We start from the raw sequence: 24,432 nt of genomic DNA, 5'->3' as shown, positions 1-24,432 counted from the left end.
CCTTGCTCTGTATCTACATACAAATTTCTGATTTTCTAAATGGTGCAGGAGAGGTCAAAATATCTAAATTTAATTAAATTTTCCCCCCTATTTCTCCCTGAAGTCCATTCAGACCTTTCAATTTCCCTAACGGAGGGGATTGATCCGAGATCTGCTGCCAAGCCTATGCCAGTGATTATCTGCAACCGGCTACGCGGAGATGCAAAAGGGCAGCATGCAATGACGGGCCTACCAATTCCCCTCCCTCCCTCCGCGAGGAATCCCTGGTTCTGCTGTTTACCCTATCGCAAAATACAAACCTGGATCCAACTACTCTCTGATACAGTTCTCTAACTGGCCACAGGGTAGGGGTATTTGCATTAAAGTGCCAGAGGAAAAGGCAACCCCACAGGTACACTTTTATATTATTTCTCAGCTGGAACCTGCAATTGTTGGCCTGCATCAACTGCTGAAGCCAAAAACAAGTGTTGCATAAAATAAGTCAGTCATTTCTTATTTAACAAGAAAATCATTAGAAACATTTCACAAAAAGTAAATTAGAAGCCTATTATCCACAACAAAAAAAGGTCAAGGTGGATAGTTGTCCTTCAAAAGATAATAAAAAAATAATTGCGGTTAAACAAGGAGCTGGACATATAACTTGTAAGTTTAAGAGAACTGTGCAGACTGCACTGGGGCACCAGCATACAGTGCCGTGGATTGAAAGAATGCAGGCCTGATCACCCACTTTCCACACCATGCTATGGAGAGATGCCGAGTGGACCCAAAGACCTTCCCACAGAGCGAGGGAAAATTGGAGGTGTAGTGTTACCCCAGTCCACCAGTGACTGGTTTACAAATGATCAGGTTATTCATAGAAGGCTCATGCCCTAGCACGACCTGCACAAGAAAGAAATGGAGGAAAACGAGAGGGTTTTCATGACCTCAAAGCAAAAAAAAAATAGCTGTGTGTTAATCATTCCAAACACCAGCAATTATTATGCCTGTAGAGTATTGCTTTAGTTAGCCATGAAAAATAATTTGGGGACAGAACCGGGAGACAATAGCTTAAATTATATATAATAATAAAAAAAAACTCAAACAAAAACAGTCAACACTTAACTGAATAAAAATCCTGTCAATTCTTTCTAAAAAAAAGTTTTAAAATGCCCAGATGTGGGAGCAAGTACCTAGAGCTATTTAAGGCAGCAAGCTCATCGCACAGCATGCAGTAGTCAATGCAATAGGACAAAAGTTGGACTTTAAAGCTGCTTTTCATATCGAGTGACAATGCTTTCTTTTGTGACCATTTTTAAAGCCATTTAAACAAACAATAATGGACAGAGAGATTTCACAGAAAACAAGACTGTTGGTTTTAAATTAGGTTCAGCGCTCCAGATTAAATTAAATCAAGCAGAATACAGGAATCATTACGAGTCAATCATGTGAATTCAGACTTGCATAATAAACCATGAATATAACAAAACCAGGGTGGAGAGATTATGGTATCACAAGGCATCGGTATCCAAGTGTATTTGATTTAATTAAGCAGGATTACAACATCAACCCATAAAACAAACTTGACTTGAGGTACTAGCAAATTATTAATAACGTTCATTTTGGTGCAATTCCAATTTATTTTGAATGGATTTGTCCATTATGTTAATTTAAGCAAGACAGAGTTTGCTGGTGCTGGATACACCAATATACTGCTTTAATTAATTTTCTCATTTTCTTACTGTACATTGTTATAATTTCAGTATCCACAAATTCCAGGACTACCGTAGCATCAGCAAAACACAGTCCACCCTGTAAACAAACGGAAGCTATTGCCGCATACAAGTATCAGAAGCACGCACACAGGCACATACACACAGATAATGGGCATGAGACAGTAAGAAAACTATGCTTTTAAGCATAGATTTAAAATAAAGCACAAGGACTTCTTGTAAAAATGATGTCTGCAAGATTCTGTAAAACAGGATTTTTATTGTTGAAATTTAAATTTAAATTTAGAAAGTGTCTGAAACTAGCAGTCTTCAAGGTGGGAGAAGAAACCAGAAATGTTGTGCCTCATTTCAGGTACAACTTTTCTCATATGTAACAAAATGATGCACAAGGACATGATTTGTGTTACACTATATGTTTAGAAAAAGATTTGCTAAGAACTGTGTTGTGAATAAAAAAAAGAAAATCAAAACTAGTACTTTATCAAGTAGGTTATTCCTGGGTTTGTGCTGATCAATGTTGAAAGAAAATCAATTTTAGAGCTGTTGGGGATGTGGGGGGGGGGGGGGGGGTGTTGACATCTAGAATTCATGTTTCAATTTTAAAGCTAGGATTTGAAATCCACACTTCTACTATAGAAGCAGGGTGGAGAAGGGGGTAAACAGGCTATCTGACATCCAGATATCACATTTCTGAGGAAACGATAGAAGCCTTCAGATTCATACTATGTATGAGGATTTCTTCTGGGTTGAGCAATGAAACTAATTTAAGATCTGACTTCATACAATACTGTTATACGAGTTGTCTATTACCCTGTTTTATGATGACTATGTGCATAAGGCCTCATTTCTATGGCAGTCTGAGGGCGGGCCATTTTTCCCTCATCACCCAACATACGGAGGTGCGTGAGGATGTGTGAATTTGAAACGTGTTCATCCCATTTCTTCAAATCATTTCTCCATCTAGGTCTTGCATGAACAAAGCATAATGAAAGACATGCCATGTTTCCAGGACTGGAAGTCAAAATGAAACTTTAATCTTTTAAAGATGTTTAAGTAAGCTCCAGTTGTCTATTAAACTACAGTAAAAGCAAAGACAGTTAGTAGAATAGGAAAGATCAAGCAAAGGCAAAAGCAGACTGCATGATGAACCAATTATTAAAAGTACCAAAATATGAAATTAAGAAAAAAATGGAATGGAAACTAACCCTTGGTAAGCTCACTGGAAGAGGCCAATCTTTTTGTTACAATTAGATGGGCATCATCCCCAAAGCATCAGGATTGGCACTTCCTTATCAATGATTATATTGCATCATGCCTCAGGAAAATACAATTTCCAAAACTCTGGCTCACAGACCAACTATATTAAATTGCCAGTTTTCCCATCTGCTGTTTCAAAACAAAAAGCCCACTGATCTCAAATCATCGTCGCTGGGTCAAAATCCTGGAACTCCCTCCCTAACAGCACTGTGGGAGTACCTTCATCACACGGACTGCAGCGGTTCAAGGCGGCAGCTCACCACCACCTTCTTGAGGGCAATTAGGAATGGGCAATAAATGCTGGCCTTGCCAGCAACGCCCACATCCCATGAACGAATTTTAAAAAAAAACAGCTTTATATATGTTCAATAAGTGCTTTGATGCATTGACAATCAAGGACAAGTTGAAAAAACTGTAACCACTCTTAAAAACATGACATTTATAAAGTCACCATTTGAGGATGGCCAGCAGCAGTAGGAGTTCTAACCTTTTTATACAGAGATCGCAGCGAAATGCCATCTGACAAACCCGGTAGAAGCATATTGAGAGAGGAGGCCATGCCACCTCTTGCTGGAGGGCAGGTGAGGAAGGGCAGGATTGCAACAAGCATGACTACTGATCAATCATCTGAAACGATATTGAACAACTCATCAGGCTAGGCAGTCTTCGCCCAGAAACAGAAGGATGCATGGAAAGCAGCTCAGCTGACATCAGAAATTTCACTGGCGAACTAGGATAAACCTGCATCTTACTGGCTGTCAACAGATCACCTCGTGTGTGAATGTTTCATTTCTTTGGTTTAACTCTGGGTTCCCTGTCTGGATGTTCTTTTCTTTTAAACCTAAGAAAATTGTTTTACTTAACATACCAAGGGTTAGTAAGGAGAGCAAATGGTAATGTTCACTCACACGCAAATCTGTTATTGGAAGAACGAAATGATGATGGAGATTGAGAACATTTCTCATCTAAGGGCCCTGGATTTATCCAGTATGCGCGATGTTCTTGGTTACCTTTCTTGCTGGCAGAGGTAGTGTCACACTGAAAAACGTCCTCACAACTATCACTGCGTAACCGCTCCTTCTGGAGAAGTTTGTCTACTCTCTGAATAATACAGTCCAAACTTTTATCAACATTAAGCCACACTTTCTCCTAAAGGAGGAAAAAATGGCAATGGTTATAAAATGGATCACTCATTGGTTACAGTAGAAAACAATTCTAATTCATTCATTATTTCAGGGTAAGTACTTTTCTTGTTAGCCTCCCTGGGCCACGTACCAAGTTTGGCGGAGGGGGCAGCCGGTCAGTCTCATGGCGGACTGCTCTTCTGCATCTCTCTGTGCCCTGAAGAGCAGCAATAGCAGAAACCTGGGAGCAGTCCTTTGGCACTCCTATTCTCAGTTGCAATGGTCTTGGCACAGGTCAACAAGCTAGACACCCTGACCCAGAATCAAAATCATAACCTACCTTTCAGATGAGGATTGTGTGCATTTCCAGCATTTCTGTTTCTATTTCATTAGCTAGTCTGCTATCTAGGTTGGTGAATTAAGGAGGGAGGATTGCAGGTGGTTGCGTCTGTGTAGTACATTTAAAAAAAGTACTCAGTGCTATGACTGGAATAGTTAGGCACAGAGAAGAACATAGAAAAGTAGTTGCAAATTCCCAGCTGAAGAAGCTATGCACACGAGAGACCGCTGAATGACATTTGTTCCATGGTCGGCAGCTCCAGAAGTGTTGTAAAGTGATATTAGCTTTCACTAAATTACACTTTACAATGTCAAATGCTAGAAAAAAATAAAAGGGAGAAAATAATTGAGACCGATATAAAGAGGCAATATATCAGAGTAAAGAGTTTGGAAAAGTTTTGTCTCCTCGATAACTGGGCAACAGGGAGCTGGTCCATTTCCAGTACTAAATTTGGCAGGCTAAATCAAAACAAAATGGTGTTTTTATAAATGTTGTAATAAAATTGGATTTACAGGTCAAAGCAGCCAATGTGCAAGGGATCATGAAACCATAAAGAGTACAAAGCTCATTCTGCACAAAGAACTCCCTGCTGGATTTGTAGGTACAACCTGTCTAGTCCAGTCGAAAGAGTGAGGGAGAGTCCATCTCCAGTGGGATGTAGTGGAATTATGTATATTTGCCTTTTTGCTGTCCTCGTTTATTTCTGGAAGCTAGGTTAAATCTTCAGAAGTAATTTTTCCAGTTTCCAGGGTACAAATTGCTTACTAATTTTGCCTCCTGTAATTTGAATTATGATAGCAAGACATGTTAATGTCAGATCATAACAATTTGCAGGGCTATGGGGAAAGAGCAGGGGAGTGGGATGAATTGGACAGCTCTTTCAAAGAGCCAGCACAGGTAAGGTGGGCCGAATGGCCTCCTTCTGTGCTGTATCATTCTATGATTCTAACTCTTGGCCTCCTTACAAGAAAATTTAGAATGAGTTGAAAAATTCACCAGCTGACCTACAAAGAGCCCCTTCTGCAGTGAAATTGGGGGTTAATAATTTTGCAAAAGACTTTAGCGTGAATAAAAAGCAGGTAATCTCATTTCACACTCACACCAGCTTTTATGTTAACATTATCAACAGGAATTTCACCCCTGTTCTCACAAAATAAAAACAAACAGTCTCAAAGGGATTGGCCAATAGAAATATAGAAAACAAACGCATACAGGAGAGATTGCTGTGTGCAGGAGGGAAAATCCTGCCAGTCACTGCTTTGTTATATTATTTGCATTATTTCAATGTTACCAATTGAAAAACATTTAAAATACAATTGTGCAGTTTATTCTTTTATTTAAGGGAGCTTGACTTGGGTTGTGCATTGGTGACATCACTTTTTAAAATTATTTGGGATTGCAATATGTTTGCCCTTTTATTGATGTAACTTAGAGAATGATCGATAACTTAATGTAAAAAATGAAATTAAGGCAGTTTAAGAACATAAGAAATAGGAGCAGGAGTAGGCCAATCGGCCCCTCGAGCCTGTTCCGCCATTCAATAAGATCATGGCTGATCTGATCCTAACCGCCAATCCACTATCACAGAACCATCTCCTGAATCTAACAGAATTAGACACACGAAATAGGAGCAGGATCAGGCTACACGGCCCCTGGGCCCGCTCCGCTACCCACAGGGCCATGACCGATCCGAACCTAGACTCGTGTCCAAATTCCTGCCCGCTCCCCGTAACCCTTAATTCCCTTTACTTCCAGGAAACTGTCTATTTCTGTTTTAAATTTATGTAATGATGTAGCTTCTACAGCTTTTTGGGGCAGCATATTCCATGGACCTACCACCCTCTGAGTGAAGTAGTTCCTCCTCATCTCAGTTTTGAAAGAGCAGCCCCTTATTCTAAGACTATGCCCCCTAGTTCTAGTTTCACCCATCATAGGGAACATCTTCCCCGCATCCAACCCCTTCACAATCTTATTTTTCAATAAGATCGCCTCTCATTCTTCTGAACTCCAATGAGTAGAGTCCCAATCTACTCAACCTCTCCTCATATGTCCATCCCCTCATCCCCGGGATTAACCAAGTGAACCTTCTTTGTACTGACTCGAGAGCAAGTATGTCCTTTCTTAAGTATGGACACCAAAACTGTACGCAGTATTCCAGGTGCGGTCGCACAAATACCTTGTACAACTGAAGCAATACCTCCCTATTTTTATATTCTATCCCCCTAGCAATGAAAGCCAACATTCCATTGGCCTTCTTAATCACTTGCTGCACCTGCATACTAACCTTTTGAGTTTCGTGCACCAGGACCCCCAGATCCCTTTGTACTTCAGTACTTTCCAGTTTCTTGCCATTAAGATAATAACTTGCTCTACGATTTTTCCTGCCAAAGTGCATAACCTCACACTTTCCAGTATTGTATTCCATCTGCCAAATCTCTGCCCACTTACTTAGCCTGTCTATGTCCCCTTGCGGGTTTTTTATGTCCTCCTCACTCACTACTTTCCCTCCCATCTTAGTATCATCTGCAAACTTTGATATGTTACACTCGGTCCCCTCCTCCAAATCGTTAATATAGATTGTAAAGAGTTGGGGACCCAGCACTGACCCCTGCGGAACACCACTAGTTACTGATTGCCAGTCTGAGAATGAACCATTTATCCCAACTCTCTGCCTTCTGTTAGATAGCCAATCCTCTATCCATGCCAGAATATTACCCCCAATCCCGTGATTTTTTATCTTAAGCAATAATCTTTTGTGTGGCACCTTGTCAAATGCCTTTTGGAAGTCTAAATACACTATGTCCACTGGTTCCCCTTTATCCACCCTATATGTTACTTCCTCAAAGAACTCCAGCAAATTTGTCAAACATGACTTCCCCTTCATAAAACCATGCTGACTTTGTCCTATTAAATTATTATCCAAATGTCCTGTTACTGTCTCCTTAATAATGGACTCCAAAATTTTACCTACCAGTCCAGTTTGATGGAAGATAAACAGTAGGCACATTGCAAGGAGGAGGCATTTAACTTAAAGCTTTGTTGATTCAGTTACTTCTGTGCTTTGTTTCTATATGTGAATAGCAAACTTGTGTTAAATGCTCTTATAAAGTATGACCATATTTGAGTTATGAAATCTAGCCGGTTTCCTCTAAAACAGATAGGGCATATTCTAGCATACCATGCATTCTGGGCAAGAACATCTGCCCCAGAAATTAACACCAGAATCACGGAACGGATCCTATTAATATCGGTGCTGCAATGCGATTCTGGATAGGATGGTGCTCCTGCATTCATTTCATACTCTCTTGGATCACCTGTAGAAGCAGCAATGCACAGTCACCATCGTGGTCCGCACACAAGTGCAAACCGCAAATGCGATGTACAGGAAACTCTTTGGTATCCGGCACCTACTGGATCGGCGTGTTGCCGGTTGATCAAAAATTCCGGATGACGGAGAGGGTTATCTACCGAGGCTATTTTTAACAAAGAAAAATTTAAAAAATCAAGAAATGTGCAGTATACAGTAATTGGGTACTCACCTACAGAATGTTGTGTTAAATGGATGGTGTAAGATGCTTGATTAAGTACAGTACTGCCAGTTGAGGGTAATGCAATGCAGCGACTACCAGCAGCGTGGGAGACGCACAGTATCCCTGTAAAATGGCGGATCAGAAGAGACTACCGGCAGCACGGGAGAGTCAGATTCCTGTTACAGGGCTATTGAGGTGTTCCGACCTCAGACAGCGCCAAGAAGCCGAGTGGTGGCAGTTTGGAGAACTACCCCCACTGACTAACTCGGCCACCGCGGGAGACTCTGACTCGGACACACTGCCGGTTATTGAGGTGTTGTTTTCAGTGTGAGAATTCTGCCGGTTAAGAGAGAATTCTGGTGCCGTTTAAACGAGAGTTTCCTGTACTTGCCTCCTGGGTTGCTAGCAGCAATGCCTAGGAGATCAATCTACCATTCCAAGAGACACCTGGACCATCAGAGAGGGTTAGAAACCCTAGCCACCTCCAAGGCCACTATATTTCAGGAGGTGCGCTCTCAAAAGCTGAACGCAATACTCCAGAAGGGAGTGACAAAGACTTTGTACAACTGAAGCATTACTTTTGATTACGTTTTATACCTGTGCGCTAGCTTTTAATGATTTGTGTACATGGATACCCAAATTCCTTTGCTCCTCCACAGTTCCTAGTCTCTCTCCATTAAGAAAATAATCCGATTTGTCTTTCTCGGGTCCAAAATGGATGCCCTTGCACTTCGCCACGTTGATCTCCATTTGCCAAAGTTTTGCTCACTTAATCATTTTATGTCCTATTGTAGCTTCCTTCTCGAATGTACATAACTTACTGTGCCCCCCTAACTTGGTCTCATCTGCAAACTTGGTTCCCCCAATGCTTCCAATGTAAAATTCCAATCTTTGTGTTTAATTTTCACCATGGCCTTGCCCCTCCCAATCTCTAACCTCCTTCAGACCCAAAACTCTTCTCCCTCAACTCTCCACTCCTCTAACTCCAGCCTCTTGTCCACAGCCCCCCTCCCTTTGATCCACCATTGGCTGTGCTTTCGGTCTACCAAAGCCCTATACTTGAATAACTTCCTTAAACCCTCCATCTAAAAAGGCACTATATTAATACAAGTTGTTGTTTATAGCAATCAGAAGAATGAACACTGGCTGATTTTATCTCCTTAATCCAGGGTCCCAATCTTAGTATGTTCAGTATTTTTCCAAACAAAATCCAAAATACTGCAACACTGAGTTAAAACCAGCTGAATCGATCCCAGTTATCACTTGCCCTTCAAATATAGGTATCTCCATTGGAAGATTAAAGAAATAATGATCTAATCAGTCATAGAATTATGGTCAAGTGCAAAATATTATAATGTCTTGCATTGAAATATCAAGATTTAACAACAGATGTCCAGTTGCTCCCCTCAAACTTATTTTCTCAACCACATCAACTGGAGCCACGGGCAGGTTGGAAACCTACTTGTAGGTTTTCATCAATGCAATTCATATTCAGCTGCTAGCTGGTGCACGAGAGCAATCCAGCAACAACTTGTGCATTTAATATTCCTTTCCAATATAAAAGATGTTTGGCTTTCACCCTGGAGCATTCACTACATAATGCATTGGAGACACGGCAATCATCAGAGTGGGGAAGTAAACCCGTCTTTTCACTTCATAGTGCTGTTGGTGCTTGAATGGCCAATGCCGTCCTGCTCTCTCAATTCATAGTTACTGAAAAATCATTTAAAATCGAAGGTCAGGTACCAAAAGCACAAAAGTATACTGTACTAATCCTTGAAGTAGGATACGGTACCGTCGTGGTTTTGGTACTAGACTTGCAACCCAGAGGTTAAGAGTTCAAACCCCACCATTGCAAGTTATGAATGTATAAGATCTGGCAATTTGTGGGCACCAGAAAAAGGCCATGCTACTTTTTCTTGTAAAACCCAGCTGGTTCACTAATGTTCTTTAAGGAAGGGAACCTGCCAGCCCTACCCAATCTGGCCAAAATATGCCTTCAGTCTCACAATATATGGTTAACTAAAATACCCTCGGAAATGGCCCCCATCATTTTCTCAGGACAACTGGGGTGAGCAATAAATGCAGTGCTGAGAACAAATGAAAAAATAAATAAAAAGAAAGCTTAGCCCTGGAAAATCATGGATTCTCAAAGCCCTACCCGAGGAACTGGAAGCTCCCCTGGTTCATCAATTTCAATTGTCCCCATCAACTGGTTTTGACCCATCTAAACAGAAAACAACAAATATTGCACCTATCCACAAACAGGGATCAAACTCCGACAGCACCAGAACAGCCAATTCTGTCAAAGTTCATCAGAACCAGTGAAAGAGAAGCTTTTCTAAAATGTCAACTGCAATCACTAATTTCGCTTCAGAACACAGATTGTGATGTTCTCAATTTCAGGGGCCAGAAATGTGGATCGCCTTGCCGAGGCCAAAAGCTTGAAAATGTCCTATCTTAAATAAGTGCAATATGCGCATTATATACGCTGCTATTCAAAATGGTTGTTGAGAGAATCGCTGTAATTGACGATAACTAAACTAAAACTTAAAAATGATCGACCAAAACGAAACGATTAAATTTTAGTACAGATCAGTGATACTTACCCCTATAATTATCTTCCCCACTAAAAACTCTTGCAGGGAATCGGCTTCAGATGTTGTGTGGGGTACCGCAACCCCAACTGTGATACAGCCCATGTTCATGGACCTCAAACTCATTAGCAATGTTTTCTATAGACTTACCCATTCCTCCTCATGCCAACTAATGTGCAGGGAGGAGCGGCTGTTCCTGCCTGCCCACTTGGCCATGAGTGTATCCTGGTCATTCCTGAGCATCACTTGGTCTGCTTCTCCTGACGGGGATGATTTGGAGGCGATATAATTGGGTCTGGCAGCATTAAGGGCTTCAACTGCATTCGCCAGTAACTTACAGTCACAAACAGTGACAAGTTGTCTCGTCTGTGAAGAAACAAAATGTAAAGTGAAAGTAAAATAAATACCTCTGGGAAGTTAATATTTTTATACCTGAACATGGTTAGAATTTAGATTGCATTATTCTGTACACGCTAATAATGTCTTAATCATTAGAATGTTTAAGATATTCATTGGCTGTACACTGATAAACTACATCCTAAGTTTAAAATTAAAACATATCACTTATAATTTGTTAATTATCTCCTAAAACAATGACTAAATTGGACTAACATGACTTTTTTTTTTATATCAGAGTATTCTGGGGTTAAACTTTCTCCCCTTTTTTTCTCCTTCATTCTGATGCTTTCTGTTGAAGACCAGGTGCATAGCCTGCTCCAATGCTGAGAGAGAGACCAGGTGCATAGCCTGCTCCAATGCTGTGAGAGAGACCAGGTGCATAGCCTGCTCCAATGCTGTAAGAGAGACCAGGTGCATAGCCTGCTCCAATGCTGTGAGAGAGACCAGGTGCATAGCCTGCTCCAATGCTGTAAGAGAGACCAGGTGCATAGCCTGCTCCAATGCTGTGAGAGAGACCAGGTGCATAGCCTGCTCCAATGCTGAGAGAGAGACCAGGTGCATAGCCTGCTCCAATGCTGTAAGAGAGACCAGGTGCATAGCCTGCTCCAATGCTGTAAATAAGACCCCCTGTAACTGGTCATTAGGATGTGTTGGATACTGTTACGGTATGGCACTTCCATCCAAATTTTCCCTACTGACAGACGCCATTGCCTCTTCTATGCTCCTCTTAAATCGACATGTCTGAGAAAAGCATGGCACTGTTGATTGGCACAGTAGGGCTGTGCACCATTTCACTACTGACCATGACATTTTTCCAGTGATCCAGAACTAGAGTAAATTGTGAAGAGAGCATAAGGAGGCTCCAAAGGGATATAGGTAGGTTAAGTGAGTGGCCAAAGATCTGGCAAATGGAGTATAATGTGGGAAAATGTGAAGTTGTCCATTTTGGCAGGAAGAATAAAAAAGAAGTATATTATCTAAATGGTGAGAGATTGCAGAGCGATCTGGGTGTGCTAGTGCATGAATCGCAAAAGGTTACTTTGCAGGTACAGCAAGTAATTAGGAAAGCTAATAGGTGGTTATCGTTTATTGCGAGGGAAATTGAATACAAAAGTAGGGAGGTTATGCTTCAGTTATACAGGGCATTGGTGAGACCACATCTGGAGTACTGTGTACAGTATTGGTCTCCTTATTTAAGGAAGGATGTAAATGCGTTGGAAGCAGTTCAGAGAAGGTTTACTAGACTAATACATGGAATAGGCGGGTTGTCTTATGAGGAAAGGTTGGACAGGCTAGGCTTGTATCCGCTAGAGTTTAGAAGAGTAAGAGGTGACTTGATTGAAACATAAGATCCTGAGGGGTCTGGACAGGGTGGATGTGGAGAGGATGTTTCCTCTTGTGGGAGAATCTAGAACTAGGGATCACTGTTTAAAAATAAGGGGTCGCCCATTTAAGAGAGAGATGAGGAGAAATATTTTCTCAGAGGGTCGTGAGTCTTTGCAACTCTCTTCCTGAGGACAGTGGAAGCAGAGTCTTTGAATATTTTTAAGGCAGTTCATAGATTCTTGGTAAGCAAGGGGGTGAAAAGTTATCTGGGGTAGGCGGGAATGTGGAGTAATCAGATCAGCCATGATCCTACTGAATGGCGGAGCAGGCTCGAAGGGCCGAGTGGCCTACTCCTGCTCCTAATTCGTATGTAATACCAAGAAATAGCTGATTTTATGTACAATGACTGTACAAATTAAATGTGTAGCAAGTCAATTGCATGGCTTGTGGGAATCCTTATGCACTGTACTGGGTCCATGGGTGCAGACTCATCTGGGGTACAAAGGCAGCAGAGGTGAGGTGGAAATGAAGGCCTAAATGACTAACCAGCAGGGGAAATCACTTATGAGTAGAACTAAAACAGAAAGGGATGCATCACATTGGTGCACTTTATTGACCTCCTGTCTGTGGTGTCCGAATGGAGGATTGTATGTATATGCAGATCAGGGAGACCTGCAAGAAAAATGTGAAATGATGTTTTCGATCAGTCTACACGGATCCCTATAACCTCCATTTTGTTCCCAGATGTCTTTTGAAGTTAACTGACTCGGCATCAACTACTTCTGTTGGGGAATATTTAAGCCTTTCTCTGTATTGGGGGAGGGAGACATAAAAAAGGGAGGCAGAATAACTAATGCAACAAAAATCACAATTAGAAAGTTTATTTGGGGTTAGAATTTAAGTCCCATCTAAAACAGTAACCTTTTTGCTTATGTTTCCCTTTTCATAATGCAACTCCAAAATGTACATTTTTGAAAGCCCCTTCACTATATAGAAACATAGAAGATAGGAGCAGGAGTAGGCCATTCGGCCCCTTGAGCCTGCTCCGCCATTCAATGAGATCATGGCTGATCATCCAAATTCAGTACCCTGTTCCTGCCTTCTCTCCATATCCCTTGATCCCTTTAGCCTTAAGAAATATATCCAACTCCTTCTTGAATATATTTAATGAATTGGCCTCTACTGCCTTCTTTGGTAGAGAATTCCACAGGTTCACCACTCTCTGGGTGAAGAAACTCCTCCTCATCTCTGTCCTAAATGGCTTACCCCTTATCCTTAGACTGTAACCCCTAGTTCTGGACTCCCTGACCATCGGGAACATCCTTCCTGCATCTAGTCTGTCTAGTCCGGTTAGAATTTTATAAGTTTCGATGAGATCCCCTCATTCTTCTAAACTCCAGCGAGTACAAGCCCAATCGACCCAATCTCTCCTCATACATCATTCCTGCCATCCCAGGTATCAGCCTGGTGAATCTTCGCTGCACTTCTTCCATGGCAAGAACATCCTTCCTCAGATAAGGCGACCAAAACTGCACACAATACTCCAGATGTGGTCTCACCAAGGCCCTGTACAACTGCAGCAAGACATCCTTGTTCCTGTACTTGAACCCTCTCGCTACTAAGGCCAACATACCATTTGCCTTCTTAACCGCCTGCTGCACCTGCATGCTTACTTTCAGCGACTGGTGCACAAGGACACCCAGGTCTCGTTGCACTGCCCCTTCTCCCAATCTATTGCCATTCAGATAATAATCTGCCTTCCTGTTTTTGACACCAAAGTGGATAACCTCGCATTTATCCACGTTATATTGCATCTGCCATGCTTCTGCTCAATCACCCAACCTGTCCAAATCATACTGGAGTTTCTCGGCATCCTCCTCACAGCACACACGTCCACTCAGCTTTGTGTCATCTGCAAACTTGGAGATATTACATCTAGTTCCCTCGTCCAGATCATTAATATATATTGTGAATAGCTGGGGTCCAAGGACCGATCCCTGCGGTACCCCACTAGTCACTGCCTGCCACTCGGAAAAAGAGCCGTTTATTCCAACTCTTTGCTTTCTGTCTGCCAACCAGTTCTCTATCCAAGTCAATAACTTGCCCCCAAATCCCATGTGCCTTAATTTTACATGCTAATCTCTTATGCGGGACCTTATCGAAAGCCTTTTAAAAGTCCAAATACACCACATCCACTGGTTCTCCCTTATCTATTTTACCAGTTACATCCTCAAAAAATTCTAGATTAGTCAAGCACGATTTACCTTTTGTAAATCCATGTTGACTTTGTCCGATCCGGTCACTTTTTTCCAAGTGCTCTGCTATTACATCCTTTATATCATGTTAAACATCCTTTTGAAAGTTAAACATGGCGTTGTAAAAGGACATTTCTATTTTTATGATTATCTTAACCACCAGTAAGGAGAATGGAAATGCCTTGGGTGACGGTGCTGGCTGCTTTGCTAAGGCACTCTTGTGGTAACAGCAGCTGCTCTTCTCCAAGACTATGTAGCTCATCATGAGGTGCTGCAGGCCATGCACCCTCTTCCCGTCCCTTCTGTCGTCTAATAGTCTGCCAATATTTTCCATCTAGGCTCATAAATAATGAATACAATTTGAGAAAGATACCAGATAGTAACCAGCATTTATGGAAAAAGGAGGGGAAAAAAAGACACACTGTAGATTATCACCAGTGTGAGAACTAGCCAGCATTATAAACACTCAGCAAAGCAGTACAATAATTAATTTAATAAAGACTAGTGCAAAACATGGTATTACTCAGTGTCTGAGGATATTCTAGTTTACAAACGTAGGTCTGCTAAACCTCGACAGCACCAGCCCTTCTGTTCTCAGCAGAGTCAGAGATGCTCATCTGTGACGAGGTTTCTCATCCTTTCGCTCTGCTGTGGTCGGGTGCCTTTCTCGCCGTCCTGCCTCTAAAATGTCCCATCCCAAGCACTCCCCAACTAGATTCTCTCTCGCTCCTCACCCTTCCCACTGGGTTAGCTCCTTCGCAACTATCTGTTGAACACTGCCGTTTTCTCCCCACCCCAAGAAGGCTGTCTCTTCTCTTTGTTCCCTCTTCAACTGGATTGCAAAAAGAGGTTCATCTCTATACTCTAAGGAAGGAAGGAAGGAAGGTTGATCAATCATATAGAAGTTTGCCCATTAGAGATGGCTCTGGGGTGTAATTGATTTAAGAGACTTTGCAATATTACAGCACTATCACAGAGGTATAAAACTTGTAACAATATCGAAAGCTTTATTTACCTTGTCTGCCAAAATTGCAAGTGTTCTTTCAAGGCCATTTGTAGATCTCTCCTTGGCTGCTCTCGATAGTCGTTCTGCATAGTAACTGACTTGTGTTTTAAGAGTATTAATGCTCGCTATAATCTCTTTAGCTCTTATTATGTCTTGTGGTATGTATACGATAGACTGGGAACTAGATGATGAACTGCAAGAAAGAAGATTAACACTGTTTACGAAATTATTCTTCAAATACCAGGTATAAATGGTTCTTCAGACACACTTTGCTGCTTCATGTTTCCTCAGTGTGTTGAAATCAACATTCATCACACAGTCTCCTAATCTAATTTAGTCTTTCCCAGGACCAGAAAACTGTGGAACTCGATGTCCCTCCCTCCCTCGACTCTACAAGCTTTTAATTTTGCAAATCTTTTTCCACTCCTGCTGCGTACCAGGTGCAAGCTGGTGGCCAAATAGCTGATGGTGCATTCTTCACACTAAGTTTAGTGAGAAACTGCTTTGGCTTCTCACGAATGCTAAACTGGGAGGGTCAATTGGGTATCAATGCTAGAAACTCCACAGTGAAGCAGAGCGACACCCTCATCCAAATAATCTCACTCCTCTTTACTCTGGTGTCAGGTTAGGCCCCGACTTTGGATTCAGGCTATATTTACGTTATAGCTGAAAAGTTGGTGTGGAGTGAAACCGCTTTGCACCGATGCTACAGTTGTGTAATTGCACACGGACTGGTAGAAAAAGATTTGTCACACAAACTGCTACATCCTTCTATCAACACAAGTTGCACTTGAATGTAAAAAACAATTATCCAGTCATTCAAACTAATCGACTTTGAATTAAGTACTCCAGATATTTTGGTGGTTTTGTGGTTGGTAGAACAGAACAGTCAAATTTCAGCACAATCCAGTTCCAATAGTAGAACTGGATCTATTAGACTAAATATAGTGTGAACACCCTAATATAATAAGGTCATTACTGTATTGAAAACCATTTACAGTATAAAGCTTACAGCAAACCTGCATCTCTTGATCCTGGATTCAATACAGCTCAGAGCCATGAGGACCCATGGACTTGATGAGGATTGTCTGCTCCATGATGCAGTGCCCATCTACAATCATAACTGGTGAACAGCTTTTTGTATTGCAGCCAGATTTGTCAGGAATACAAAAGCTGTTGCAATTCGACCTCAACATTCTGCATCACTCTAAAAATCCATACAGAGCACCACCACGACACTTGACACACTGCTTTATCTACCTCTGAATCTCTCACCCTAACGGGGTCATCACTGGAAACTGGATCTCTTGTAAACAGAGTTAACCTTGAGTTACCTAAATTAGTATGTTTGTTGAAGCATGCACAATTTGTCCTAGTCTTGCTGCACCCACAGCCATTTCCAGGGTCAAATTTGGAGACAGTGATTTTCATTAGGTTCATCTCCAGCGTAGTCTATTTATTTCACGTAAAGGAACCCTCCCATAAACATGTCAGTAGTTCTGATCTCAATCAGAGTAACCAGTGAAAATTAATGATGAGAGAGAATTATCGACAGGAACCATTTGAAATCAAACCAGACAATAAGCTAATCTCTCATTTGAGGGCAGCATTCGGAGCACTGACATTGAATCTGCATTCCACTGCTACACTCCTCCACTGCACCAAGTGCTCAAACTCAGTCGTGTGGTGCAGGGAGCCATCAGCTTGAGACTAGGAGGGGGATATCGCAAGAGGGGGATAAACCCACAAAGAATATCTCAACTGGCTGCTGTTCCCTCTGGTAGCTGATTAAAAGCAGGATTAGGAGCAGACAACCTCAGAGGTGCATGAACTGATGGGAGACCTGACGAGGGAAGAAATCAATAAAAAGTTGAACATCTATTAAGAGACCACTTGAGGCACATCCTGAAAATGACTTATGAGGTTACACCCAGTTATATTTGTTTGGTATAACCTAATAAGATTCTATCTATACATCTTGATGCATGCATGATGGTTGATTTCAAGCTTTTTTTTTTTGAGTTGGGGGAATGGAGCTATTTTGGACATAGTATATTACAATACAGCACTGAGACACACAGGCGTTTTTGATTACATAGCAACATTATGTAACGCTTTGGTATTTTCAACAGACAACCCATGTTTAAACATGGAGTTCCAGACAACCCATGGTTAAACAACGAGTTCTAGACAACCGATGGTTAAACACACAGTCCCAGACAACCCACAGTTAAACATGGAGTTCCAGACAACCCATGATAAAATGTGGAGTTCTAGGCAAACTGTGGTTAGTGCCCGAGTGAGGGGGTTATGGTATTTTCAATGGGGACACACATTTTGGTTTTTGGAAAGAAAATGAAACAGGAGGTAAAATGAATGTGGAAACCAAACAAACAATCTTAGCTGTCGTCAACAGCTAGGAACTCACCAACCCTCCTCATAAACGCTGAGGGGAAACAAAAAGAGTAAAACAAACAGAACAAAAACAATTGCAGAAGAGTGTTACAAACATTGTTGCTCAACATCAACAAGTAATTAGCAAAGAAATAAAACTGTACTTTTAAACTCAGGACAAGCAAAAACAATTTATTCACTTCTGCAAAATTTATGAAATGGTAATTTTTGCCCAAAGTCAAATTAGCATTCAGGTTCCAGTTGGTATTTACAGGCATCAGGATGACAAAATGAGTCTGCAGTCTTTAGAAGGCTGAAGTAATTATTCATACTAGTTGACATAGAGAAGAGATCTTTTAGAATACAAGGGCAGCAGGTTTACTGAGCGGTCAACAGCTAAACAAGTTGAATATAGGTGCACTGAAACTAAATGTTATCCTTTTTGTAATGATGGCAATTTAAAACTTGTGACTAAAAATGATAATATCCTATTTAAAACCGAATTTTTCACTCAACTCCAGATTCAATAAAATATTTGGTTTTCCCTTTCTCAATTTTCTCCCCTCCTCTCCTGAAAACATTGATGTCTTGCTGGGGTATAGTTCCACTGGCGGTGTTCGTCCTCCAGTACCCCAAGTGGCCATTATTCATTCATGAGCCTGAACAGCCAGTGTCAGCAGGCTACCATAGATTCCAGCAGGGGTCACTAGATAGCAATCAACAGCAGGAACCCTGGGCAATTTTCCCTTTTCAAATGAAGAGGCCTTAAAGCCAGCTGCAGCCTACCACTGTCTCAACTAACTCAGACTAGGAAGCGATACAGGAACATTTGTGGCCTGTATGGTTCAGCTATGCACGCAATACAATCTCAACCCACCGGGGGGGGGGGGGGGAGGAAAGCTAATAATTGTCTTTTTTGTCATTTATAGTTAAATCCTCTTGAAATTTGTGTAGATTTAACCCTGCAACATTAGTGGTTTTATAGCATCACAATGGGCAAGTGGAAATCTTTCAGAACTGTTAATCTGAGAGACAGGAGTTTCTCTGAATCTGGTAGAAAGTGACAAACACGAGATGAATCAGCAAAATAAATGGATGGCTCAGCTCCTATTTATGTCTATGTGTGAATTTAGATTATGAACAGAAAGAACTCTCACCAGTATAAACACCAACTTACTTCACAGGTGATTTGGCAGTGGGGAGGAAATGCAACTGGCACTCTCAGCTGTCCTGCTGTCTTTTTAAAATGATTTTTAAACTGGATGTACCTACAATCAAGTTCCACTACTCGGCATAGTAAAATGGAGATCAAAGAACAGGGGGAAAAAAAGTTCCCTCTTTTGTTTAAAAGGTGGAGTTTTTAAAATGTTTTCACCTTTTCTAAGCTGCAGTTTACTATAGCAAGAGAAAAATTGCAACAAAAAAAAACATGACACATTTAAGCTGCTAAAAGGGAGATCAGTACAGCAGTGAAAGACAGGCAAGCTGTCGGTCGGCCTGGTTTTCTCCCATTCATACTGCAGCCGAAGTGGTTTCGCCAGGAGTCAGGGCCTTTCAGTGCCTAATGCCACGTATCAGCTACAGCCTCCAAAAATAAATAAGAAGATAGATTGGATTCTTAAAGATAGATTTTCCCTCCTTAATTTTGCTGAATTTAAAAAAAAAAATGAAGCAAGAAACAGAAAAGCAGCAACTAGTGAGCAACTTCATGCTACAACTCCTGATTCACCAGGAGGAAAAGCAAGACAAAACTTTTCAAATAATAGATTTTAAATTCTCCTGAACTTACTTTTTCTTGGCTTCCACAAACTTGACCAGAAGTTTCCTTAAGCCACCAGTTTTGAAAGCCTGGCAGTGAGCTGCTGGTGCCCCGATAGTAATGATGTCATAGGTCTGATCTGCGGCATAAAGAACATGGAGAACTACCAAGTTAACAAATGGATGAAGTTCAACAGGAATACCCACTTGGATTTAAAACAAAGGGCTCCAAGTGTCATGACCTTGCATGTCTACACTTGCCCACAGATCAAACTCACCATTTCAACTGTTCCAGGATGAGTACGCTACCAAGGCAAGGTCAGACACTTCCTCACAGGGAAGGGCAAAGGTAGTGTCGGAGCCACCCTGAAGGGATAATTACAAGTCCTAGCCCTTTTGGGCTATCCCAGATCAGGCGTATTCCCCAGACGTTCACCCTCAACTTAAGTTAGAGATAGCCGAATTCCATAAGACGCTTAAATGGGTTTAAAGGTTCAGGCTATCGCTCCCTAAAGGAAAGGAACGACTGAAGATGTTACCGTCCTCCAGATAGTACTTTTAATAAGTTGAACTAGACTGTAACCTTCCGGATATTATGAGGGTCCGCAATACTCCCCCAGAATTCTGCAACTCCTTACAAAAGAGTGTATAGAATTTGGGTTCGCAAGTTTATACAGAATTACTCTGAGACAATTCTAAAAATATATAGTTTTATTTAAAAGCCGACATTCAGTTAACAGCTGTTGAATCAGTCGCAACATTAACAATTCAAAATACAGATAGCTTACATTTCTTATTTCTCAGAGATCCTTATTTTCAAATCTTTACTTTGTTACATTTCTTATTTCTAAATCCAGAACATCCACCAAAATCAATTACTTTGACTTCCTGAGACTCATAGTTACAAACTTAGAGCTGCCTCTGAAGAGCTGAGAAACGCTTTGCCCGTTCAGCGAGTTCTGACTTTCTGTTGAAAAGGTCTATGTTTTATACTCTTTTGGCAGTGGTTTCTTCTTTGATGTTCTCTGCTGATGTCAGCTAATTGTCTTTATTGATACCTCTGTTTGAATGCTTTCTATCTTACTATCAATTCAACTATTGCATGCATAATTATTTCTCTATCTTTAGGTGTTCCAAAAACCATCATAAAAACAATATGACAGCTATCTTTATTTGATGTCATTCTTATAAAATGCTTTCATTCAATTCTTATTGGCTTTACTGGTTTTTAGCAGAAATTGTGACTCCGTGCTGCTCCAAGTTTAATACAAACACAATGTAATTGCTTGGTGTCATCTATTGAAGTCATATCTTCAAAGTGTCCTTGTTGGTATCATATTTACTATATGTATAAATTAAAGACACTTTGACCAGAGTGTTTCATGCATTTCTAGTTATCTCAATTGGCTGCATATTTAATCTTATGTTTCCTGTCATCCAAGTTTAACATAAAAACTATTTGACCAGCAGGTATTTCTTTACTTGATGTCGTCATCTTTTCAAAGGCACTTGGTTCTTTTAATGTTTGTGTTTCTGTTTTACGTGTTAGTTCTTAACACTTTAAACTGGGCATTTTCATTGTGTTGGTTGCAAACCGTAGACCTTTCGGAAGCACCAATGGTTTGCTTCAATCTTTCATTGTTTTAGTATTTTTAACTAATTCCCATTTCAAAGCTTGTTTACAACTTTGTTATCAACTGATCTTTATCTCAGGAGCCTGTATTCTGTTTGCAGCTTATGTCTCTGAGGTTTTACAGCTTGTGTCTCTGAGGCTTTAGATTTTTAAACCAAGTATCTCATGTATTAATATCTGTATTCTGTTCATATTATGGTGTATCTTTCTGAAACATGGCTTATTCCCTCACAGCCTGAGGTGATTCACTCTCGTAACAACTGCCCCAAAAAGACATAGGTCAGAGAACAGGTTATTTACTTATTTAAGGAAACGTGTGTCAAACCTGATGACCAGAAAGTTAAGGAATTTGATGAAAAGTTGAGAAACCTGCAAGGAGGATCAAAATGAAAAACAGAGTGCACCTTTGAATTAGTTTTAAATTCTGAAAATCTTAATAGAACTTTGGTTAGACCACACTTAGAATACTGTGAACAGTTTTGGTCTCCATATTCAAAAAAAGGATAGAAGTCTTTAAAACTATAAAGAGGTTTGATAGGATAGATGTAGAAAAGAGGTTTCCATTTGTTGAGGAGTCCAAAACTAAGGGCCATAATTACAAAATTGTCCCTAATAAATCCAATAAAGAATTCAGAAGAAACCTCTTTACCCAGAGAGTGGTTCAAATGTGGAACTCGCTACCACAGGGAGTAGTTGAGGCGAATAGTATAGATGCCTTTAAGGGGAAGCTAGATAAGTGCACGAGGGAGAAAGGAAAAGACGGATATGCTGATGGGGTTAGCAGAAGGAGGCTCGTGTGGAGCATAAACACCGACATAGATCAGTTGGGCTAAATGGCCTGTTTCTGTGCTGTAAATTCTATGTAACGTATGGTGTTTTGTAAGCTTACATTTCAAAGCTCTTTCACTGAAGACTCAGATGATTGCCAGTTGGTGGAAACATTCCACAAATGAAGATATTATTTTCAACCAAACATCAAATTCTCCAGTGTGAAAATAACTACATCAATTCCTAAAACTTTCCTGACTAAAAAAAAACACAAAAAAACTGTTCATGCTTCAACGACGGACCTGTCTTGAAGGACAAACTAATGAGGAAGGATGCTATTGCCTAAAACATAAATCAGGAAAAATAAAATATAGGGAATTAAAAATTGAAGTAAAGCAGCACTAAAGGTAGCAATAACTTTGTTTCTTTGACTTAAAAATACAGTTGGTGACAATCAACAGTAAAATTTAAGTGACCCATCCAAGCAATTACCTGTTCCAGCGTCATCCTGAACCCGCATCCGCTGTATGTGCAAATTAGTGGGTACAAATTCTAATTTCTTCTCGGCTTTTAAACTGCTTGCTTTGAAAGATGGACCTGCGGGGGACAATTTTAAACTAGTTAGACTGAGCACTCAATTAAAACCCTTAAAAGAAAATCATCATATTCATATATCAGTCAGCTTGCTATACTTATAAAGCTCGAATTATACACTCGGATATTTACACATGGCAACAATTGGTTGTTTTGTGAAATGAGCTTTAACAGCCTTCAACAATGGACCAGCATGAGTGGATAATTCATTTCCCAGTAGATATTTATAATGGAAAACTATCGTCCAAGCTAACATCAATTTTGCTCAGAGAATGCATGAGGAAGGATATTGCAGTAAACAGAACTGTTGCACTGATATGAAAGGGATATGCTTCAGAAACTGGGCTGAGGCATATTGCTGCAGCAATGTAGGTGACCTGTGCATTGCACACTGCTCTGTGGCAATGGTCACAACCAGCCTTCCTGGGTCAAGCAATGACTGCAAACTGGACAACATTTCCTGTTCATGAACACCCCACCTTGTTGATGACAAAAAAGAATGGAAAGATTTTGGAACGTCACCTCTAATAATTCATTATTAAGATAATGTTTCATAAGTTTAGACCAACCTTTATACTGGTGCAGTTCCGTTAAATTCTCCTGGTAATTTATTATGAGTGTTTGGTACTGAGTAACAATTTGTCGTCGAAGATTCTCCCAGCAGGGCGATAGCTCACCTAGATCATCTAGCTCACATATCCTGCAAGAGAGCCAAGAACAATTAGAAGCTGAAGAAACCATTTTGTCAACCATAACGTGCTAATTAAACTCCAGTTTCTTGATGTTAAACACACAGAAATCTTCCAAATTGACCAACAGAATCATATTACACTTTTTTATTTTTCTAGCTTTGACAAATAGAATTAGGTCTAATCTGCCCAATTTACTAGGCCACTTCAGTCTAGCTTGAAAGTAAAATAATCCTGATTAAAATATTAAGCAGCCATCCAAATATTTCCTAGTTTTAGTAAAATTTGTGACATCTTGCTGGACTGGTTGGCACAGTCAGTGCTTTTTTATCTCTTGGGATTCATTTTAACCCTGCCTGCTTGATGGAAACTATCTGGACGGGAGGTTAAGATGGCTGTGGGTGCGGTGGTCACGCAGTGTTCTTGCCCCTCCACCATTTTAACTCATCTCTGAACAGGCATGGGAGGGCCTGGGGCCTACTATATATTCAAAAGTTGCAGCACAAGGTCATCGGCGCCTCAACACCATTTTAACTGAAAAATTCCGTGGGGCCTACACAGAGCCAAACCCGCCAGCATAACCTGGCGGCCGTCAGCAGAGGGGCCAAAAATAAAGATTTAAATATCCCTTCTCTGCAGATTCCTAGTGAGCCAAGAGGAACAGGAGTGCATCCCCAGCCTTGGCCTTGCTTCTCCCTCCAGGTGTGCATGGCCTGTGGAAATTACCTTCCACCCCCACCTCCCCCCAGCACTAACTTCATGTCAATCACAGTTCCTTTGAGTCACCGGTGCCCTTGGGCTCCCATCCCAAATTCTGCTCCCACCCACCAGCTCCAACGTCACTCCCGCTAGTTCTGGGCGGGCGACAGTGCAGGAGTATTTAAATGAGGCCCATGAATTAAAACGGCCTGGGCCTCGGGCTGAAGTCTACACAGGGGATTCCCTCCCACCCGAGGTTTCCCTCTTACCCCTCATACTCCAAATGCACCGAGAGTCAAATATCGACCCACTAGATTCAAATCAGCTATGACTAACAGGATGAAAGCTTCCTCT

General features: G+C 41.0%; 1 protein-coding gene across 15 annotated transcripts in view; it reads right to left on the bottom strand.

Annotated features, from left to right (window-relative positions):
* Positions 1 to 24,432, bottom strand: part of LOC147112036 (inositol polyphosphate-4-phosphatase type I A) — a 268,422-nt gene that overhangs the window by 44,952 nt on the left and 199,038 nt on the right. For 9 of the 15 annotated variants that reach the window (XR_015079801.1, XM_085999519.1, XM_085999514.1 and 6 more), the window contains 7 exons: positions 23,260 to 23,390; positions 22,589 to 22,693; positions 19,727 to 19,835; positions 17,972 to 17,989; positions 15,553 to 15,736; positions 10,708 to 10,923; positions 3,875 to 4,115 (listed from right to left, as the gene is read on the bottom strand). Coding sequence is in view for 14 of the 15 variants with exons in the window: in XM_085999519.1 (XP_085855645.1) it covers positions 3,875 to 4,115; positions 10,708 to 10,923; positions 15,553 to 15,736; positions 17,972 to 17,989; positions 19,727 to 19,835; positions 22,589 to 22,693; positions 23,260 to 23,390 (1,004 nt within the window). In the remaining variant the exon portion in view is untranslated. The remainder of the gene's footprint in view (positions 1 to 3,874; positions 4,116 to 10,707; positions 10,924 to 15,552; positions 15,737 to 17,971; positions 17,990 to 19,726; positions 19,836 to 22,588; positions 22,694 to 23,259; positions 23,391 to 24,432) is intronic. The other 6 variants (XM_085999520.1, XM_085999523.1, XM_085999524.1 and 3 more) reach the window with 3 other exon arrangements.

The sequence above is a fragment of the Somniosus microcephalus genome, chromosome 10 (assembly GCF_052327205.1).
Source record: "Somniosus microcephalus isolate GS21.2 chromosome 10, FLI_Smic_1.0, whole genome shotgun sequence".
NCBI classification, from domain to species: domain Eukaryota; kingdom Metazoa; phylum Chordata; class Chondrichthyes; order Squaliformes; family Somniosidae; genus Somniosus; species Somniosus microcephalus.
Note: the sequence above shows the minus strand (reverse complement) of the source record. Positions and strands in the feature narration are given on the sequence as shown.